This window comes from Aotus nancymaae, unplaced genomic scaffold, assembly GCF_030222135.1.
Source record: "Aotus nancymaae isolate 86718 unplaced genomic scaffold, 86718_ANA_hifiasm-v0.15.2.pri h1tg000041l, whole genome shotgun sequence".
In the NCBI taxonomy this organism is placed as follows: Eukaryota; Metazoa; Chordata; class Mammalia; order Primates; family Aotidae; genus Aotus; species Aotus nancymaae.
The window spans coordinates 8,143,973-8,164,665 of NW_026988455.1; the positions used below are offsets into that span (position 1 = coordinate 8,143,973).

Consider the following 20,693-nt stretch of genomic DNA (forward strand, 5'->3'; position numbering starts at 1 on the left):
CAATTTCCCTCTGGAAAGGAGAAGAAAATAGCTGTTTAGAAGTTAATTACCTGTTATGTTAGACAGCTATGAAATTTATGAAGCATGAAGAGCAGGCCCACCTCCCCTACTTCTGAGGCTGGAAACCTGGTTAATAGGAGACTTTGTTGGCAAGAATAACAGCAACTTCCTGGAGTGTTTTACCATGTTTGGTTAGATGTTTGATTTTAGAACCCAAATTCCCTAATCTGTTTATTGTGCTGTGTCAATAACCCTTAATCTAGCATCATTTCTAAACTGGATGTGCAGTCAAAGGTGGTGGCTCATACCTGTAATCCCAGCACTTTGGGAGGCCAAGGCAAGAGGATTACTTGAGCCAAGTAGTTCCAAACCAGCCTGGGCAACATAGTGAGACCCCGTCTCTACAAAAGATAAACAAAATTAGCCAGGTCTGGTGGTGTGCGCCTGTGGTCTCCAGTACTGAGGAGGCTGAGGTGGGGGTGGCTTGAGCCCTGCAGGTCAAGGCTGTAGTGAGCTATGAACACACCACTGCACTCCAGTCTGGGTGACAAAGTGAGACTTGTCTTAAAAAAAAATTAGCTGGGTGTGGTGGTGTACATCTGTAGGTCCAGCTACTTGGGAGGCTGAGTTGGGAGGATCACTTCAGCCCAGAAGGTCCAGGCTATAGTGAGCTGTGCTCATACCAGTGCACTCTAGCCTGGACAGCAGAGTGAGAACCTATCTCAAAATAATAATTAATTGTCAGGCGTGGTGGCTCATGTCTGTAATCCCAGCACTTTAGGAAACCGAGGTGGGTGGATCATGAGGTCAGGAGTTCAAGACGAGCCTGACCAATGGTGAAACCTCGTCTCTACTAAAAATATGAAAATTACCTAGGCCTGGTGGTGTGTGGCTGTAGTTCCGGCTACTTGGGAGGCTGAGGCAGAAGAATCACTTGAACCCAATAGTCAGAGGTTGCAGTGAGCCAAGATTGTGCCGTTGCACTCCAGCCTGGGTGACAAAATAAGACTCCATCTCGATAATAGTAATAATAATTAATTAATAATAAATATAAAATAAAATGTGACATCCAGAGCTTATCCACATTCTTCATCTCCCTTCTCTTATTCTTTCTCTGGGTAAGCTGCATTTTAGTTTTCTGACTTTTAGACCAAATATCCCTTACTTGTCAGAATACAATGTAAGTATATAGTGGCTTGTTAGTATATAATATGATCTTTAGTGTCCACGCCCTGGTTGTGGGGATTATGGGGTTTTTTTTGTAGGTACTGAGGCTCTGCCAAGCTAACTTTGTTTTAATGCATTTGATAATGAAAAATAATTTCTTCTTCCAGTGCATAGGCTTTACTTTATTCCTTGTAGGCCACTTTGCTTTTCACCTCCGTTTCTTGTAAGCCCCCTGAAGTTCAGTGCTAGTAGTAGGAAAAAGGATATTCACCTGAAACTTTAATTTGAGATTCAACTGGGAAAGTTGATTTTGATGTTTGTCTTTATTGTGAGGCATGATGGGTCCGAGGAACTTACTGTTATTTCATTTGTACACCATTTTCCCACTATTTAACTTTTGCTTACTCTGTTAATACATGTCAGGGTGGTTTTCTTAAACATAGAGCCATATTGACCGCTTGCCAAGACATAAGCTTAGGGATAACACTTTTTTTTTTCTGAGATGGCGTCTCACTCTGTCACCCAGGCTGTGGTGCAGTGGCATGATCTTGGCTCACTGCAGCCTCCACCTATTGGGTTCAAGTGATTCTCCCACCTCAGCCTCCCCAGTAGCTGGGAATACAGGTGCACGCTACCATGCCCGGCTAATTTTTGTATTTTTAGTAGAGACGAGGTTTTGCCATGTTGGCCAGGCTGGTCTTGAACTCCTGACTTGAGGTGATTTGCCCACTGTGGCTTCCCAAAGTGATATGATTACAGGTGTGAGCCACCATGCCCAGCCAAGAGTAATATCTACTTTTACTTAGAGTTACAGTTCTAAGAGTGTCCAGTTCCCAGCATATGTGTATGCAGCATGAATAAAATAACTTTAATGTACAAGTTGGTAAATTCATTGCTTTTTTATTCAACAAGTATTTATTGATTGCCTGTTATGAACCAGGCATGGTCCTAGATGCTGATGAGTAGACAAAACAAAAATCCATGTCCTCATGGAGCTTTCATCCTAGTAAGGTGAGACTAAGTAAAAATTTTAAATAAGTAAATTATATTGTATCAAATGATGGTAAGATAGGGTTGGAGAGGTAGGTTAAGAGTGCCATGTTTGTGGGGAAATTTGGTGCTCTGATTTTAAATAGGGTTATTGAGAAGATTCATTAAAAGTTGACATTTGAACAAAGTTCTGAAGGAAGAGAGGAAGGAAGCCATGGAAATATCTAGAGTGAAAAGCATTCCAGGAAGAGGGAAAAGGCAAGTACAGAAAACCTGAGGCAGGAACAACAAGGAAGCCAGTGTGGCAAGAGTGGAGTGAAAGTGAAGGAGAGAAATAAGAGAAGGTAGGTATCAGACAGCAAATGGATGGAGTGGGGTGGTGGGCAGATTGTCTAGGGACTCGGAGGTCATGGTAAGTCAGGACTTACTTTTGCTCTGATTGAGATGAAAACCCATTGGAGAGTTTTAAGCAGAAAAATAGCGTGATCTGATATATATATATATATATGGTTCTGGTATAGACCAAGAGGGAAGTTAAAGGCAGAAACAGACCACGTAGGAGGTTACTGCAGAAACCCAGGAGGCACTATGATGGCCTGGACCAGGGAAGTAGCCATTGAAGTCTTAAGAAATGGTGAGATATTGGATATACTTTTGTGTTTTTTTTGAGACAGGTTCTCACTCTGTTGCCCAGGCTAGAGTGTCTGCCACCAAGCTTGGCTAATTTTTTTCTTTTTTTTTTTTTTGCAACAGAGTTTCACTCTTGTTGCCCAGGATGGAGTGCAGTGGTGCAATCTCTGTTCACTATAACCTCCACCTCCTGGGTTCAAGCGATTCTCTTGCCTCAGCCTCCCAAGTAGCTGGAATTACAGACATCCACCACCACACCCAGCTAATTTTTGTATTTTTAGTAGAGATGGCGTTTCACCATGTTGGCCAGGCTGGTCTTGAACTCCCGACTTCAGGTAATCTGCCCTCCTTAGCCTCCCAAAGTGCTGGGATTGCAAGTATGAGCCACTGGACCTGGCTGGCTAATTTTTTTAATGTTTTATTTTTTGTAGAGATGGGGTCTTGCCATGTTGCCCAGGGAGATCCCAAACTCCTGGGCTCAAGCAATCCTCCTGCCTGGGCCTCCCAAAGAGCTGGAATTAGAGGTGTGAACCACCACACCTAGCCAGAGAGAAGAATTCCATCTCTGGATGGCAAGAGTGAAGAGAAAAAAGAAATAGAAGAATTATAGCAAGTACTACTACAGATAGATCAATTAAGATGAAAACTGAGAATTGACCATTTGATTTAGCACCGTGGAAGCTAACAGTGACCTTTACAAGAGTAATTTTGATGGAAAGATGAGAGTGGAAGCCTATTGATAGTGAATTCAAGAAAAAAGTAGAAGAGGAATTAAAGGCAGGGAGTACAGATAATCTTTTGATGAATTTTGTTGTAATGGGAATCTGAGAAATGATTAGTAGCTGGAGGAAGATGTGGGATCTGGATAAGAGATTTTATTTCATGCCAGACATTGCAGAATGTTTGTGTGTTAATAGGATTGATCCAGTAGACAGGCAAAAATTATTGATATGGAAGAAAGAGGAGAGATTGGCTGAAATGGTTTGTGATGTTAGAATAGCAGAGCTGTGATTGTCCTTTGTCTCAAGGGTCTCTAAGCCACAGAGAAGGAAAAATAGGAAAATTGAAGAGATAGTAATTGTAACTGTTGCTGCTCTGGTCTCTCTAGAATTAGGTATATATATATATATATATATATATATTTTTTTTTTTTTTTTTTTTTTTTTTTTGGAGACGGAGTTTCGCTCTTGTTACCCAGGCTGGAGTGCAATGGCGCGATCTCGGCTCACCGCAACCTCCGCCTCCTGAGTTCAGGCAATTCTCCTGCCTCAGCCTCCTGAGTAGCTGGGATTACAGGCACGCGCCACCATGCCCAGCTAATTTTTTGTATTTTTAGTAGAGACGGGGTTTCACCATGTTGACCAGGAATCGATCTCTTGACCTTGTGATCCACCCGCCTTGGCCTCCCAAAGTGCTGGGATTACAGGCATGAGCCACCGCGCCCGGCCCTAGGTTTAGATATATTGATGGTAGCCTCTGGTTTCATTTGTGCCTAAGCACCTCAGCATGGATCTTGTGCAGAGCTTATTTCCTTCTAATACCCAGCAATAACAGCTGGGCCCTGCTTTTCTTTGGCTTCTGAAGATAAAAGGGATAAGAAAAAAGAGGCTTTACCCTTGTATCCTTAACCTTACTTTTCTACCATGAACATTTTGACCCTGCCTATTAATATGATTGTGGCCGATACTATTAAGTTTGTTTTATAGGCTGGGTGTGGTGGCTGTCTCCTATAATCCCAGAACTTTGGGAAGTTGAGGCAGGAGAATCACTTGGGTCCAGGAGTTTGAGACCAGCCTGGGCAACATAGCAAGACCCCATCTCTGAAAAAACAAATCAAAATAAAGTACATGTCACACCTCTTCCACAGGGAAAGCCATAGTGTGTGGGCAGGACCAGAAGCTGCTAAAAATCCCTCTGTTTTCCCCACAGCATGACTTATCACGTAGGACAAGAGTGGTCAATAAAGAAGTTTAATCGGCCGGGCGCGGTGGCTCACGCCTGTGGTCCCAGCACTTTGGGAGGCCGAGGCGGGTGGATCACGAGGTCAAGAGATCGAGACCATCCCGGTCAACAAGGTGAAACCCTGTCTCTGCTGAAAAATACAAAAATTAGCTGGGCATGGTGGCGCATGCCTGTAGTCCCAGCTACTCAGGAGGCTGAAGCAGGAGAATTGCTTGAACCCAGGAGGCGGAGGTTGTGGTGAGCCGAGATCGCGCCATTGCACTCCAGCCTGGGTAACAAGAACGAAACTCCATCGCAAAAAAAAAAAGAAGTTTAATCATTCTTCTAGTTACAGAGAAACTTGAATTTCCTTACCTTTAAAAATAAAACTTTTAGTGGCTTAGACTTTAGAAGGCATATCTTAGCAATCAAATAAGGGTTGAAAATACAGGTAATTTCATACTTTTGATGGTAGTTACTAGGAGAAAGGCTCCTCTAGTAATGAAGTTTGACCCAGAAGCCTATGAGTCATATTTGTTGAACATGCTAAACCTAGGACATAGTAAGATAGGAAATAATGAAATTCTAGCTCAGTTAGCCATTACTAGCCCTCAATTGCTCTTAAATTGTGATTATGGACCGGGCGCGGTGGCTCACGCCTGTAATCCCAGCTCTTTGGGAGGCCGAGGCGGGTGGATCACGAGGTCAAGAGATCGAGACCATCCTGGTCAACATGGTGAAACCCCGTCTCTACTAAAAATACAAAAAATTAGCTGGGCATGGTGGCACGTGCCTGTAATCCCAGCTACTCAGGAGGCTGAGGCAGGAGAATTGCCTGAACCCAGGAGGCGGAGGTTGCGGTGAGCCGAGATCGCGCCATTGCACTCCAGCCTGGGTAACAAGAGCGAAGCTCTGTCTCAAAAAAAAAAAAAAAAAAAAAAAAAATTGTAGCAAGCCTAGTCTTACTCTAGGTTCTGTGTCTGTTTTTACAGAAAAAAACAAAAACAAAACAAAACTCCTAACTATTCACAGATTTGTTTTATGATAAAAAATCCAAAGGTTTCTAAATAATTTTCAGAATTGCTCTACCAGTTACCTTTTCACCCGAAGTAGATCTGGAAAGCATCCAGCAAAACAGCTTTTGCATGTTCATACCTTTCAGAATGAATCATCTTCCTTCCCTTTAGCGAGAGAAGGGCTATGTGTACTGTTTCTGGCAAATTTCCACAGATGTTTTATTTTTCTTAAGTCTTCCAGTGCTTCACTTGAGTTGAACCTGGGGGGTACCTGATGTTCCCCAAGGAGATCTTTGAATCTCCTCACTCTTGGTTGTTTCTGTTAAAAGAGCAGTCAGTTCTGATTCTCCTGGGAGGATTTCAAGTATCCTTTTTTTTTTTTTTTTTTTTTTAAATGAAGTAAGTTGTTCCCACTATAGGAAATCAGAGATGGCAGGCAATAGACTGTATAATGCTGTACTAAGGATTGTAGAAAGGTGAAAGTTTGTTCTTGCTTGTTGAGCATAATCCTCTTTACCTGTGAAATGAAGAGTACTATCATTAGAATGTTGAGGTGAAATCTGGGGCATCCTCTGATCTCCTTAAATTCAAAATTTGTCCCAACTAGCCTGAACTTTTTATTTTTATATTTCACAGTTTCCAGACATCAGTCAAGAATCTGATTCTCCATTTGTTTTCATCTGCAAAAATCCCCAGGAAATGGTTGTGAAGTTTCCTATTAAAGGAAATCCAAAAATCTGTAAGTCATGATTTTTTTTTTCTTTAAGATAGTCAAGTGCAGTAGTGAGAAGGGGGGAAGAAAGTAGAACAAGGAGTTGCATCTGTAACTGACTGTGAACAGTCAATTGAGGTAACCCACTTTGGACCAGCCTGTAAGTCACGGTCTTTGATGGTCTAATTTTCTTTTCTTTTTTTGTCTTGCATCTCACTTGTCTAAATTTTTATAATCTTCTCTTTTACTTTGTTGTGTGTGTCCCTAGTGCTGGAGGCTTAATACAATTATACTTATCAATAACTTTATGTTAGGTTAACTACAATAAAGCCTCTTCAGAGTATAACTTGATCCACAATTATTGGCATAGTAAGTCACTCTAAACTTCTATTTCAGACCCTATTAGATTAAAATGCTTTTTGTCAGCCAAAAGAGTATGTTTTGCCCCACTGTACTGCTCATTAAAGGAAGTAGTAAGGCAGTGCACTGGCAACACTGTCATTTATCTGTTTATCCATTGTTTAGTATTCAACTCAAGAATAAGGGCTGGGTGTGGTGGCTCACCCCTGTAATCCCCTAATTTTGGGAGGCCGAGGTGGGTGATCATCTGAGGTCAGGAGTTTGAGACCAGCCTGGCCAACATGGTAAAACTTCTGTCTCTACTAAAAAAAACAAAAAATTAACCAGACATGGTGGTGGACACCGGTAATCCCACCTACTCAGGAGGCTGAGGCAGGAGAATCACTTGAACTCAGGAGTCGGAGGTTGCAGTGAGCCAGGATTGCACCACTGCATTCCAGCCTGGGCAAAAAGAACGAAACTCTATTTTAAAAAATAAAATAAAACTTAACATTTTAAATATTTATTATTGAGCATCTATTTTAGAGGTACCACTTCCCATATTTCCCTTCATTATTGGTTCTCAGAGTACAGACGTGGCTCTCTCGCTTTTTATTCTTTTTAAAAAATTTTATTAGTTAATTGATTGAGACAGGGTCTCACTCTGTCACCCAGGCTGGAACAGTGGCATGATCATGGCTCATCGAAGCCTCAGCTTCCCAGGTCTGATCTTCCCACATCAGCCTCCCGAGTAGCTGGGACCCATCTTTTCTTCCTCTGTCCTAGAGCAGCCTCTTCTATTTCAAAGCAATCTCAAAACACATATAGTGGTGTCCTTCTTGCCTAATATCCTTAGAAAAGCAACATCAGCAACTCTCACATTTGCTCATGTCAGTTACCATTTTGTGCCTCTGTGTCACTGCTTTCCCACTGTGTGAATTGCGTGATTCTAGGGCATGCATTGTCCTCACTTGTGCACAACTCTACCTCGTCCAGTACCTTGGGGACCAACTAGCCATTTTATAAATCTATGCCCTAGAGAAGTACTTCTCAAACTATAATGTAAATAAAAATCACCTAGCAAGCTGTTAAAACACAGGTGCCTCCATCCTGCTCTCAGGTGATACCGATGTTGTTGGCCAGCTGGCTACACTTTAAATAACACTGCTTTCAATCACAAAATGAAATGCTTGGAGTAGGAATTTATATTAATGTATATTTACTGCAAAATTCAGGCAACATCTTGATTGATAAAATTCCTACACATTGGAAGATCTGAACCAAGTTGCCCTTAACTGACACAAATTATTTACTTCAGATGGTACTCCAGTTGGTGGCCCAGTGGCCCTGGAAATCCTTTTCTCCACTACTAAGGATTTATTTATTTATGAGATAGGGCCTTGGCCTGTCACCCAGCCTGGAGTACAGTGGTACAATTATGGCTCACTGCAGCCTCCACCTCCTGGGGTAAAGTGATTCTCCCATCTTAGCCCCCCAAGTAGCTGGGACTACAGGTGTATGCCACTACACCCAACTAATTCTTAAATTTTTGGTAGAGATGAGGTCTCACTATGTTGCCCAGCCTGGTCTCAAGCGATCCTCCTGTCTTAGCCTCCCAAAGTGTTAGGATTACAGGTGTGAGCCATGGCACCTCGCCGTGTTTAGTATTTAGATCTCCCTTTTGCCCTCCGTCAGTTTTGATTGTGGCAGTCTACCCCTTCCTCCTTCATTTCATTCTCACCTTACTCTAGGCACTGTTGGCAACACTGGTGGTAGGGGGTAGTAGATCCTCTCTTTCAGACCCGCTGTTACTTGATCTTTATTCCCACTTTCCTTTTTGTAGCTTCTTTCCCTAGTTTGGTTTTCATCTGCAGCTTAAACTCCTGTGAGAAAATGTTCTGTGTAGAGTTTAGATATTTCTCTGGAATGTCTTACTTTAGTAATTTCTTTACACCTTCAGGACCAGGGCCTTCATTTTTCTCCATAAGGTTTCATGATGGGGAGGGGAGTGATGTTCTTAGGAGAAAGCTTTAATAACTTCCTATCTTTTTCCTATTGTTTCTGTTAGTTAATGGTGGACTAGACAAGGTTAAACATTGGTCAGAAGCAAAAGGAAGTGAATTTTTTTTTTCTTTTTTTTTTTTGAGACAGAGTCTCACTCTGTTGCCCAGGCTGGAGTTCAGTGGTGCGATCTCAGCTCACTACAACCTCCACCTCCCAGTTTCAAGTAATTCTACTGCTTCAGACTCCCATGTAGCTAGGATTATAGGCACATGCCACCAAGCCTAATTTTCATATTTTTTTAGTAGAGGTGGGGTTTCACCATGTTGATCAGGCTGGGAAAATTTTTTTTGTTTAGATGGGATCTCACTCTTTCATCCAGGTTGGAGTACAGTGGCACAGTCTCGGCTCACTGCAACCTCCACCTCCCAGGCTCAGTTGATCCTCCCACCTCAGCCTTCCAAGTAGCTGGGACCACAGGTGCATACCACCATGCTTGCTAATTTCTTGTATTTTTGGTAGAGACAGGGTCTTGCCATGTTGCCCAGGCTGGTCTTGAACTCCTGAGCTCAGGCGATCCACCCACCTTGGCCTCTCTAAAAACCTTCTACTCTGCCATAACTCTTTTCCCTTAGGTCCTATGGCATACCTCTAGTAGTTTAAGCCAGAAAAGTCTTTAATCCCAGTTACATTGGGGAAAATACATACTTGCCTCTTAATTTGGAATGCTTATCACATTTTCCCCTAGATATATTATTACATTAAATGATTAAGTTTAATAGCATTAATAATATTAATACTTGGTCAGGCACAGTGGCTCATGTCTGTAATCCCAACACTTTGGGAAGATGAGGCAGGAGGATCACTTGAAGCCAGAAGTTTGAGACCAGCCTGAGTAACATAGAGAGACCCTGTCTCTACGAAAGAAAAAAAAAAATCCCAGTGTGGTGTCGAGTGCCTAGAGTGTCAGCTACTTGGGAGGCTGAGGCAGAAATATTGCTTGAGCCCAAGAGTTCAAGGCTGCAAGGGGCTATGATTGCAATACTGCACTCCACCCTGGATGTCAGAGTGAGATCCTGTCTCTAAATAAATAAATAAAATAATTAACAGTCTGCTTTACTTATAACACTATGGCTTACATGTTTTTTTTGTGGGATGACTTAGGAACCTAGCCACCCTTTACAGATTAGTTCTTTAACAAATATATTCGAAGTTCCAAACTTTTAGTTTTGAGACAGGGGTCTCACTATGTTGCTTAGGCTTGCCTTGAACTCTGGGCAAATGTCTGATTTTTTTTTAGGCAGCCTAAGGGATGAAAGAACTTCTGAATTCCTGGGAATATCCTGAAAATCTTTGTCCTCTCTTGTTTCTCCTTTTAGCTTTCCATTTTAGACATTATCACTGAAGCCAGAGATTAGTCTGCCTACCAATGAGTGTTTTATTCTTATGGGTTGATCTTACCTGAGCTGGTTTCACATGAGGCCTTTCATAATCATACTGGAGTTTCCTGAAACTTAAAATAGGAATGTTCTTATTCAGTAAAGCTTTAAGAAAGTGAAGAAAGTGATACAACTTTTTTTCTTATGAGGAATCTGAAGTAAATAATAATTAAAAGACTTGCCTGGGGTTATATGGTAAATGAAAGGTGAAATTGAAACCATAACTAAGGAACCCAACTCCCAAGCCTCAACATAAGTAATATAACCACCCTTACTTCTTCAGGAGACTTTGAATTGATGAATCCCCCACCTCCTTTATTTTTTGAAATAGAGTCTTACTCTGTTGCCCAGGCTGGAGTGCACTGGCGAGATCTCAGCTCCCTGCAACCTCCACCTCCTGGGTTCAAGTGATTCTCCTGCCTCAGCCTCCTGAGTAGCTGGGATTACAAGCAAGTGCCACTATGCCCAACTAGTTTTTGTATTTTTAGTAGAGACAGGGTTTTGCCCTGTTGGCCAGGCTGATCTTGAACTCCTGATCTCAAGTGATCTGCTTGCCTTGGCCTTCCAAAGTGCTGGGATTACAGGAATGAGCCATGTCCAACCTGAAGCACTTTAATATGTATTATTTCAGTTATAGGCTGAGCATCCCAAATTTGGATTTTTTTTTTTTTTTGAGACTAGGTCTCACTCTGTCACCCAGGCTGGAGTGCAATGGTGTGAACTCAGCTCATTACAACGTCTGCCTCCCTGGCTCAAGCTATTCTCCCACCTCACCCTCCCACGTAGCTGGGACTATAGGCATACACCACCATACTTGGCTAATATTTTTTGTTTGTTTGTTTGTTTTTATTTTTATTTTATTTTATTTTTTTTTTTTGAGACGGAGTTTCGCTCTCGTTACCCAGGCTGGAGTGCAATGGCGCGATCTCGGCTCACCGCAACCTCCGCCTCCCGGGTTCAGGCAATTCTCCTGCCTCAGCCTCCTGGGTAGCTGGGATTACAGGCACGCGCCACCATGCCCAGCTAATTTTTTGTATTAGTAGAGACGGGGTTTCACCATGTTGACCAGGACGGTCTCGATCTCTTGACCTAGTGATCCACCCGCCTCGGCCTCCCAAAGTGCTGGGATTACAGGCTTGAGCCACCGCGCCCGGCCTTGTTTTTATTTTTATTAAATTTTTTTTTTTTGAGACTCAGTTTCGCTCTTGTTACCCAGGCTGGAGTGCAATGGCGCGATCTCAGCTCACCGCAACCTCCGCCTCCTGGGTTCAGGCAATTCTCCTGCCTCAGCCTCCTGAGTAACTGGGATTACAGGCACGCGCCACCATGCCCAGCTAATTTTTTGTATTTTTAGTAGAGACGGGGTTTCACCATGTTGACCAGGATGGTCTTGATCTCTTGACCTCGTGATCCACCCACCTCGGCCTCCCAAAGTGCTGGGATTACAGGCGTGAGCCACCGTTTTTTTTTTAAGTTTCACTTTTGTTACCCAAGCTGGAGTGCAATGGTGCAATCTCAGCTCACTGGAACCTCCATCTCCTGGGTTCAAGCGATTCTCCTGCCTCAGCCTCTCGAGTAGCTGGGATTACAGGTGCCCTTCACTACACCCAGCTAATTTTTGTATTTTTAGCAGAGACAGGGTTTCACCATTTTGACCAGGCTGGTTTTGAACTTCTGACCTCAGGTGATCTGCCTGCCTTGGCCTCCCAAAGTGCAGGGATTACAAGTGTGAGCCACCACGCCCAGCCAAAAAAAATTCTTTTTAAACAGGATCTCACTCTGTTGCCCATGCTGGAGTGCAATGGCATGAGATCTTGGCTCACTGCAGCCTCCACCTCCTGGGCTCAAGCCATTCTCCTGTCGCAGCCTCCCGAGTAGCTGGGATTCCAACCTTGCATGACCATACCCAGCAAATTTTTATTTAGGGTTTTTTGTTTTTTTTTGTTTTGTAGAAACAGGGTTTCACCATGTTGGCCAATCTAGTCTGGAACTCCTGGGCTCAAGTGATCTGCCGGCCTTGGCCTCCCAAAGTACTGGGATTACAGGCATGAGCCACCATGCCATACCCCAAATCTGAAAATCTGAAATGCAAAATCTAAACCTTTTTGAGCTTCAACATAATGCTCAAAGGATATGTTCATTGGAGCATTTGGGATTTTGGATTTCTGGATTTGGGATACTTAACCATTAAGTATATAAAACACAAATATTCTAAAATCCAAAATAATCTGAAATTCAAAACACTTCTAGTCCCAAGCATTTTGGATAAGGGATACTGAACCTGTAGTTATTTGATTAAAGGACTTAGTGTATGTGTAATATATGTAGTTCAGTGCCTGGTCTATAGAAAGTACTTCATGTTAGCTATAATCTTCTCAATAACTCTGTGAGGTAGTAAGGGCTTTTTCCTCCTTTCATTTTACAGGTTTATAGAAGTTGTTTTACTCAAGTATTTTTGGCTCAAGGTTTCCTCTTTTTTTTCACTATATCAGATTGCCTCAGGAATAAATTATTCCAATTTACATTTCATTTCTAGGGCACAATATCATAGAGTTGAAAGGAAGCTTCAGTATTGTATAGTCCAGTTTCCTTTCAGAGTTGATAAAATTGAGGATAAGAGTGACTAGGTAACATACTCAAGGTTATACAACTAGGAAGTCTCAGGATTAAAATTGAGTTTTTTGGCCAGTGTGGTGGCTCATGTCTGTAATCCCAGCACTTTGGGAGCCCGGGGCAGTGCAGGCAGGGCAGGGGGGATTGCTTGAGGACAGGAGTTCAAGACCAGCCTGGCCAACATTGTGAAACCCTAACTCTACCAAAAAACAAAAAAATTAGCCAAGCATGATGGCACACACCTGTAGTCCCAGCTACTGGGGAGGCTGAGGCAGCAGAATTCCTTGAACCCGGGTGGTGGGGGTTGCAGTGAGCAGAGATCATGCCATTGCACTCCAGCCTGGGCAAGAGAGTAAGACCCTGTCTCAATCAATCAATCAATCAATAAAACTGAGTCTTTCAACATATTCAGTACAGACAACTGGAAGTCTGGAGTCCTAGATGGAATTCTAAATTCTGTCCTAGCTTGTCCTAAAAAGCTGAAAGAGACTCAATTCGTATTTTTTCCTCTGGGTACCACCACCTTTACAATCTGCACTCTTACATATATTTGATATCTGCTATTTGTCGTTACTTAGTGCTGTCTATAATATAAAGGTTTTGAAATTTGTAGTGTCTACCTTTGTTTAATTCATTTGGAGAGAGCATTTATTGAGCGTCTACCATTTGGCAGTCACTATGGTAGTATTAGGGATACAAAGGCTGACTTGCCTTGTAGTAGAGCTCTTTGCCAGTTAGCTGGCGCATGTTCAGGTTTTCAGCCAGGCAGCATAGGGGATAAAAGAACTCCTGAATCCCTGGGAATGCCCTATGCTTTAAAGCCCAAATGAAAATCAACAGCATTGTGATTTTTGTGAAATGATATTCAGGGTATCACTTAGTGATGGTTTCTGAGGAAGCCCAGAAAAGGACATAATGTTCTTCTAGAAGCAGATGTAGCCTGAAAGAGAGAGAGACAGACAGACATCATGTTGGGCAGGAGGAGATTGAAGAAAATAGAGAAATCTGTTAGGTTGAGGCTATTTTTCTCACAATCTTATTGTGCAGTAGACAGTAAGTACATGTGTTCTTAACTTAATTGGACAAGTGAAAATACTTGGGCCGGGCGCAGTGGCTCACGCCTGTAATCCCAGCACTTTGGGAGGCGGAGGCAGGTGGATCATGAGGTCAAGAAATCGAGACCATCCTGGTCAACCCCGTCTCTACTAAACCCCATCTGAAACCCTGTCTCTAGTAAAAATACAAAAAATTAGCTGGGCATGGTGGCGCGTGCCTGTAATCACAGCTACTTAGGAGGCTGAGGCAGGAGAATTGCCTGAACCCAGGAGGCGGAGGTTGTGGTGAGCCGAGATCACGCCATTGCACTCCAGCCTGGGTAACAAAAGCAAAACTCCATCTTAAAAAAAAAAAAGAAAGAAAAAGAAAATACTGAAGTCCGGAGAGATTGAATGACTTGTCCAGGTCATACAGCTAGTTAATACCAGAGAAGGGTGGACTAGAACCTGGGTCTTCTTTTAGTTCGGTACTCTTTCTGTTACGCCTGATTGCTGCAACAAATGAAAATGACAACATATGAGAGGTAGTGGTTGTGGGCATGGGCCTGTGGTATACTCAGCTGCCTTTGAAGGGGAAGACTCGTTTTTTTTTTTTCTTTTTCTTTTTAGTGCTGAGACTGAACTGAATTGTATTGCTATGTTCACTGTAAGCATCACTATTGACTTAGATGAGACTTTTTGTGGGAGAAAACAAACTGCCAAACTATTCTCAGGCCTGACAGACAGGAATTCTGTTAAGATTCTCCTAATGAGATGGATGGTTCCTAAGGCTGCTACTACTGAGCCAAACTCTATCCTGGTAGATCTGAGAAGAGGTCAGAGACCACATCAGTAATATATGTTTCATTAGGGTCACCTGGGATAGGAAGGTTGCTTGTTTTCTAAGTTTAACACTTAAGAGAGTCATATAGCCTGTGACCTTTACCCTTCTTAGCTGGTGATAGGGGCCCTTTGTCAGTAAAGCATTCATGTGGATTCTATTCCGCTGTTGCAGGTCACTCCCCCTGTTAAGTCTGAGGCAGCAAAGGGGTGTTGAACTGCTTTTCTCACTGTGAAGGAGGTTCATGCATTATGCTCAGCCAGTTAACAGGTCAGAGGAATGGGTTTCCCACTGTGTGAGATGCCTGCCTTGATTGCATGTGTATATTCTTAAAAATTTGCTTTAGCATCAAACACCCTTAAAAATGTGATATTTCTTTTCAGTAGCTACAAAATTAGAAATAATTAACTTCTTTGATTCTTAGGACCCTCATTGTATGTATGTGGGTATCCCTGTACAGTGTTCCCACTGCTTCCTTATTCGTATAGAATGAAACTCTGAAGTTTGGAAGTGTCTGAGTCCTGAAGTAAGATAATTGAATGTGACAGGAACACAGTAACCAGAAGACCTGGGAGGCTACAAAAGATTTGCATTGCAAATACAAAAATAAATAATGAGACTTCTTTTTCTCCCTTACAGGGAAACTGGATTCCAAGATCCATCAAGGAGCAAAGAAGGGGTTAATGAAGCAGAATAAAGCTGTCTGACCCAGGAGAAAACGAACTATACAGCATAGTGGAGTTTTGTTTACTAAAATGGCTATCAACTGGTCCTTTGGAATTGAAGTAGTAGAAACCTAAAGGATTGGCATCAGGCTTGAATATCTCAAACTTTAACTCTTGCCAAAATCTGTATATTTTTCTTAAGGAGTGGGATTCCTACTTTATGTAATGGGTCAAAATCTTTGAATACATGATTTATAAAAGCCTATTTTAAAAATTCTAAGTCTTTTGACATTTTTCTCAGAATAGTATGAAAAGAGATAGGAACAAGGTGAGACTTGTATTTGCAATTAGAAAGTTTTTAACCTAGGTTAATGATTTTTTTTTGAGGGATCCTCTCAGATTTTAAAGTTTCTTATCAAAGGGATAATCCAGTAAAGTAATAAGATGTTTGAGGAATCCTGTGCTTAATACAAACCTGTGATGGGACAAAAAGGTTTGTAACAAGTTTTCTGCTCCAATCCAATGTCTCTTGAAGGGAACTGTCTGCGTGAAATGTGAAAAGCTGAGTAACCCTCACTGGCAAAAAAGAAATTTTTTTTTTGGAAGGAATAACCTGAAGAAATGCTTCCACTTTGTTCTTGGGTTTGAGAAGCCAGGATATGAATGGTTCAGACTGGGAGGAGATTGAGCCACCTGCTAAAGCAGCATGAAGCTGCCCTATTTATTTTGTTGGTATTGCAAAAGCATCACTTGGATGGGGCAATTAGAAAGAAACTGAAAATAAAATCGCCTCGGTAAACGCATCCAAATACCCTCCAAATGCTGAAATCAAACCTTTTAAACCATTCACATCCCAGAAAGCTCTGTGCTTTGGAAAAAGAAGAGGTTGGTTTGAAATGAGATTTTTGCTTGTCAGTCTGGCCATACTTAGTAAAACACTTTGTTTCTGAGGCTGTTCTGAAGAGCTGTCAGAATCTCAGTTGCTGGCATCCTGAGGAAATTCATGGTCTTAAATGTGTATGTTCTGCTTTTTATAAAGCAACACTACCACACTGGGGAAGTTGGACTCCCTCCAGCAGTTGTGTGTATGACTTAAAAAAGAGAGAGCAAGGGAGAGAAAAAAATGTGCCCTGTGTTATGAAAAAGATTAATTTCCCCTTTCTTTAATCCTTCATATTCAGCGTTTATTTGCATTGAAATGCCTCCACTCATTATGCATTGATGTTCACTCAACTGTGAACCCTGCTTGTTGCATAGCTCTAGGCATTGGTTTTGCAGGGCCTGATCACTCTGGATTCCCAGGGAAAACCTACCCAGTTCTTGTTTCAGTGATGCAAACATGTAGTATTCTCTTTTTTTGTTCAACCTCTGGAGAAAGGGGAAAAGACTGCTAATGTCCACCTCTTCGGGTGGTGGGGGGGCAGGGCGGGGGTAGTCTCTTTCTGACCTCCTGCAGACCCTACTATTAATGAAGCCATACTGAGTTCACTTTGCAGCTAATAGTTTACCAAGGAGTAGCACCTTGAATTCAGTGGAGTCGCCTACCTCTCTTAATACCAAAATAAGACTAGAAGGCAGGAGGTGAAGAGCCTAGGGAGGGGAGAAGAAATTTATTTGAACAACAGCCTGAGCATAGAGGTGTCTGGATTGATTTTTTCACCTGGATGGACTGTGCGTATGCCGAAAGAAAAACATCAGAAGCTGCAACAGATCAGGTTATGCAACCATTTTGTGTGCTCAGATAAGATAGTTTACAAGAACTTTACAAGTTTACAAGAATCCACCTCAGCATCCAAAATACACAACCGGAGCCTCATTAGTAAATGGCAGAATAACATGGAAACTTCTTTTCATGGTTAGACTATGAAAGTGTCTTTAGTTCATATGGTGGTGGTATAAGGTCTCTCTTTTATTTGTGGAGACACCAGGGAGGAAGTGTGGGAGAAACTTGGGGGGTAGATGGCCTTCAGTTGCTCAGTGATGAATAGCAAAATTTAAAGCCTAGTGGAAATTCTTAGGAGCCTGAGTGCAAACTTGCCCAGGAATAGCCTTTTAGTACTTAAAACACTTTACTCTGACCCTCTAACTCTGGGACAACATGGCCTAAGGGAAGTTTCACATTTCTGAGCTGTTTTTTTGTTGCAGTCTAAATATCTGTATCCCCATTTGGATAGTTGGGTTCAATTGCTGTCAACTTATATAGTACCTAAAGGATTCAGCTTTTTGGTTTTTTTTTTTTTTTTTTTTTTTTTTTCATTTTTCCAGGCAGGACTCAGTCTCATTTATGTAAGGTCATAGTAGGGGATATATGAAACTGGAGACTTTCTCTGACAGGGTTTAGGATGCCTTAGCTTTGCAGTTAGATGTCTGCACTAGAGTAAGGATTTTTGTTTGTTTCTTGCTATAGCTAATCTGGAAAAAGAAAACTAGGTGTCCTTTCTTTTTTTTTTTTTTCTTGTTTTTGAGATGGAGTTTCGCTCTTGTTACCCAGGCTGGAGTGCAATGGCGCGATCTCGGCTCACCGCAACCTCTGCCTCCTGGGTTCAGGCAATTCTCCTGCCTCAGCCTCCAGAGTAGCTGGGATTACAGGCACGGGCCACTATGCCCAGCTAATTTTTTGTATTTTTAATAGAGATGGGGTTTCACCATGTTGACCAGGATGGTCTCGATCTGTTGACGGATGGTCTTGATCTCTTGACCTTGTGATCCACCTGCCTCGGCCTCCCAAAGTGCTGGGATTATAGGGGTGAGCCACTGCGCCCGGCCCGTGGTATCCCTTCTTTTAAGTAGGAAGTTTACATAAATTCATTTTTTCCTAGGAAGTAAGTGTGAAAAATTTATACTTCAAAATTATTTTTACAAATATTTACAAAGTTATGGCTTTTTTGAATTATAACTTATAATCTCTTTCTACTTTACTCAGTGTCATCCTCTGACACAAAATGGTAAATGTCCATTTATGTGTATGTACATAATGTGGCTTAATTCATAGGGTGACAACTGATAAACTGATCCATTTTCAGACTTCATTTGTGACAATGGAGAGTCCAGAGAGACAACCTAGTAACTGTACCCTAGCTTGAGGTTAGAAAAATTGATGTGTTTATGGTGAGTGGGACTGTGGAGCAGTGGGGTGGGAGGGAGTTCCTGAGAATCCATAGAGGTATGACACAGGTAGGGAGTAAGAACATGGCATAAGGATAAAAGAAAATGTCAGTACAGATTTAAGAGTCTAGAGCTGTACAGTTGATTATGGTAGCCACTAGCCACTTGTGGTTACATAAATTTCAATTAAATGAAATTAAGGATTCAGTTATTCAGTCATTGTTGACCATATTTCAAGTGCTCAAATAGCTACATGTGGCTAGCAACTTCTGCATTGGATAGCGCAGATACAGAACATTTCCATTGCTGCAAAAAGTTATATTGGATAGTGTTTGTCTGGAGCAGGGGTTGGCAAACTTTTTCTGTAAAGGGCCAGTTAGCAAATATTTTAGGCTTTACACAGGCCATGGAGTCAGTCCTTGTTTCAACTGTGCAACTCTGCTGTTGTAGTAAAAATGCATCTATAGATGATAATGTAAATGAATGAGCTTGGCTAGTGCCAATAAAATATTTATAGACACTGAAATTTGAAGTTCATATCATTTTCACATCACGAAATAGTCTTGATTAACTGTTTAAAAATGTAAAAATCATTTTTGCTCATGGTACATACTAAAATAGGTGGTGAGCCTGATTTGACCTGTGAAATGCAGTTTGTCAACCCTTGGTCTAGAAGAACAGTAGGTCAAAACTTAAGATTTGTTTACTACATAGGACATCTGAGCACTTGAAAATTTTTAGTGATTCTTCCAGGCTTGAGAACTTTCTCTGGCTAAAACTTGGGGTTCACTGCAGGAATGTTTACCTTCCTTTGTTCCCTATTTTTGCAGTCTAGCTCTCTCCAGTGGCAGTCATGCTCCTTCAGTGGGAGATGACAACTGGAATGTTTAATCTTTAATTAAATCACGCCTAAATCTAAAACACTAAACCCTTTTCTGCCTCCACCTACTAAGTAGCTGAATCCTCACTTGTAACTTTGTCTAGTATACATTGGAAGTTCGCTGTCACCTGGGATCAGTTCTGCCCCTGTAGTGTCTAACAACGTGACTATTGGTGGACCAAAGAGAGATTATTGTTCCTGGACAGACAGGCTTAGTTTTTATCTCTAGCTATCAACCCCTCCCCGCTTTCTTTTTTTAGTGGAATGGAAATGAGGAGTAAAGGGATTTTATGACCTCACTTATCTCCAAGTCACATGCTATCTTGAGTGGCACTGTTGAAGGAGGCCTCAGGATAAGAGGAAAAAAGGAAGATAAATGCAAAGCCAAATAAAATGTTCAAGGACAGAGGAAAGACATAATAGGGGCCAAGATGTGGGAGGCCTTGAGAATTAAGGTAAGTTTGTTTACTATGGAATGAGGTGGAAGTCTTAGGAGGTCGTTATGAACAGATGTTTCGCAAGTGAGAGGTGGGTGGGAGAGTTCACCTAAACATGGACTGAATGCCTACTGTACACTAGAGAGTGTGCTGGGCAATCAGAGATGAATGGTAGATAAGGAAAAGATAAAAGCGACAGACAGTCCTTAGAATGGTGGGTTGGAGAAGGACAAAATAAGACTTTTAGATAACAAAAGGCAACAAGATTTAGTGATTTGGATGGTGAGGGGAAAAGGGATATATAGAGGGTTTAGAAATGGGTGCTTTGGGGAGAAAAGCAAGTGGTAATCCCAAAAGAAAAAGCTGGAAAACACAGGATAAAAAATTAGGAGGTTGGTACTTTGCTGAACTAAGGGGTAAAATGGATGAAACCATCAGGAGCTGTGATGCCTTTTCTGTTCTTTGTGGATGCCCATGTTCAGACCCCCTACGGCCCTTTCCTCTCTATTGTTGAAGGACAACTACAGAAGAGGTGTCTTCTATATTAAAAGGTCCAATATCCCCCAGAGACCTCTCTGTGAGGAAGTTTGATCCAGCGAGAGTTCTATTGCCCATGAGGGGACAGCGTTAGGTTCGAGCTCTCCAATCCAGGTTTCTTCGAGTTTATCTTGGTTTTAACCGGCTCGCCGGGTTTTCCAGTATTCCTCGAGCTACGACTCTCTAATCTGGGCTGCAGGCGAGCGCGCATTCCGAGACCCAGGATTTCTCTTCTTCATCCAGGTTCCGGGTTTCCCCTGCGCTCACCCGCTCCAGACTCCACACCAGCGCGGAATCCGGATCCGAGGGCCTGGTAGTCTAGTGTCCGGGTCTTCCAGGTGACTCT

General features: G+C 42.1%; 1 protein-coding gene across 5 annotated transcripts in view; it reads left to right on the forward strand.

Moving 5' to 3' along the window:
* The window catches only part of TRIP4 (thyroid hormone receptor interactor 4), a 76,092-nt gene extending 60,430 nt beyond the window's left edge, over window positions 1–15,662 (forward strand). For 2 of the 5 annotated variants that reach the window (XR_010336966.1, XR_002477692.2), the window contains exons 12-13: window positions 4,717–4,862; window positions 6,381–6,470. Coding sequence is in view for 2 of the 5 variants with exons in the window: in XM_012443015.2 (XP_012298438.2) it covers window positions 6,381–6,483; window positions 15,363–15,430 (171 nt within the window). In the remaining 3 variants the exon portion in view is untranslated. Of the gene's footprint in view, window positions 1–4,716; window positions 4,863–6,380; window positions 6,484–15,362 lie in introns of those variants that run through there. The other 3 variants (XM_012443015.2, XM_012443016.2, XR_001105834.2) reach the window with 2 other exon arrangements.
* The last annotated feature ends 5,031 nt before the right edge of the window (window positions 15,663–20,693 follow it).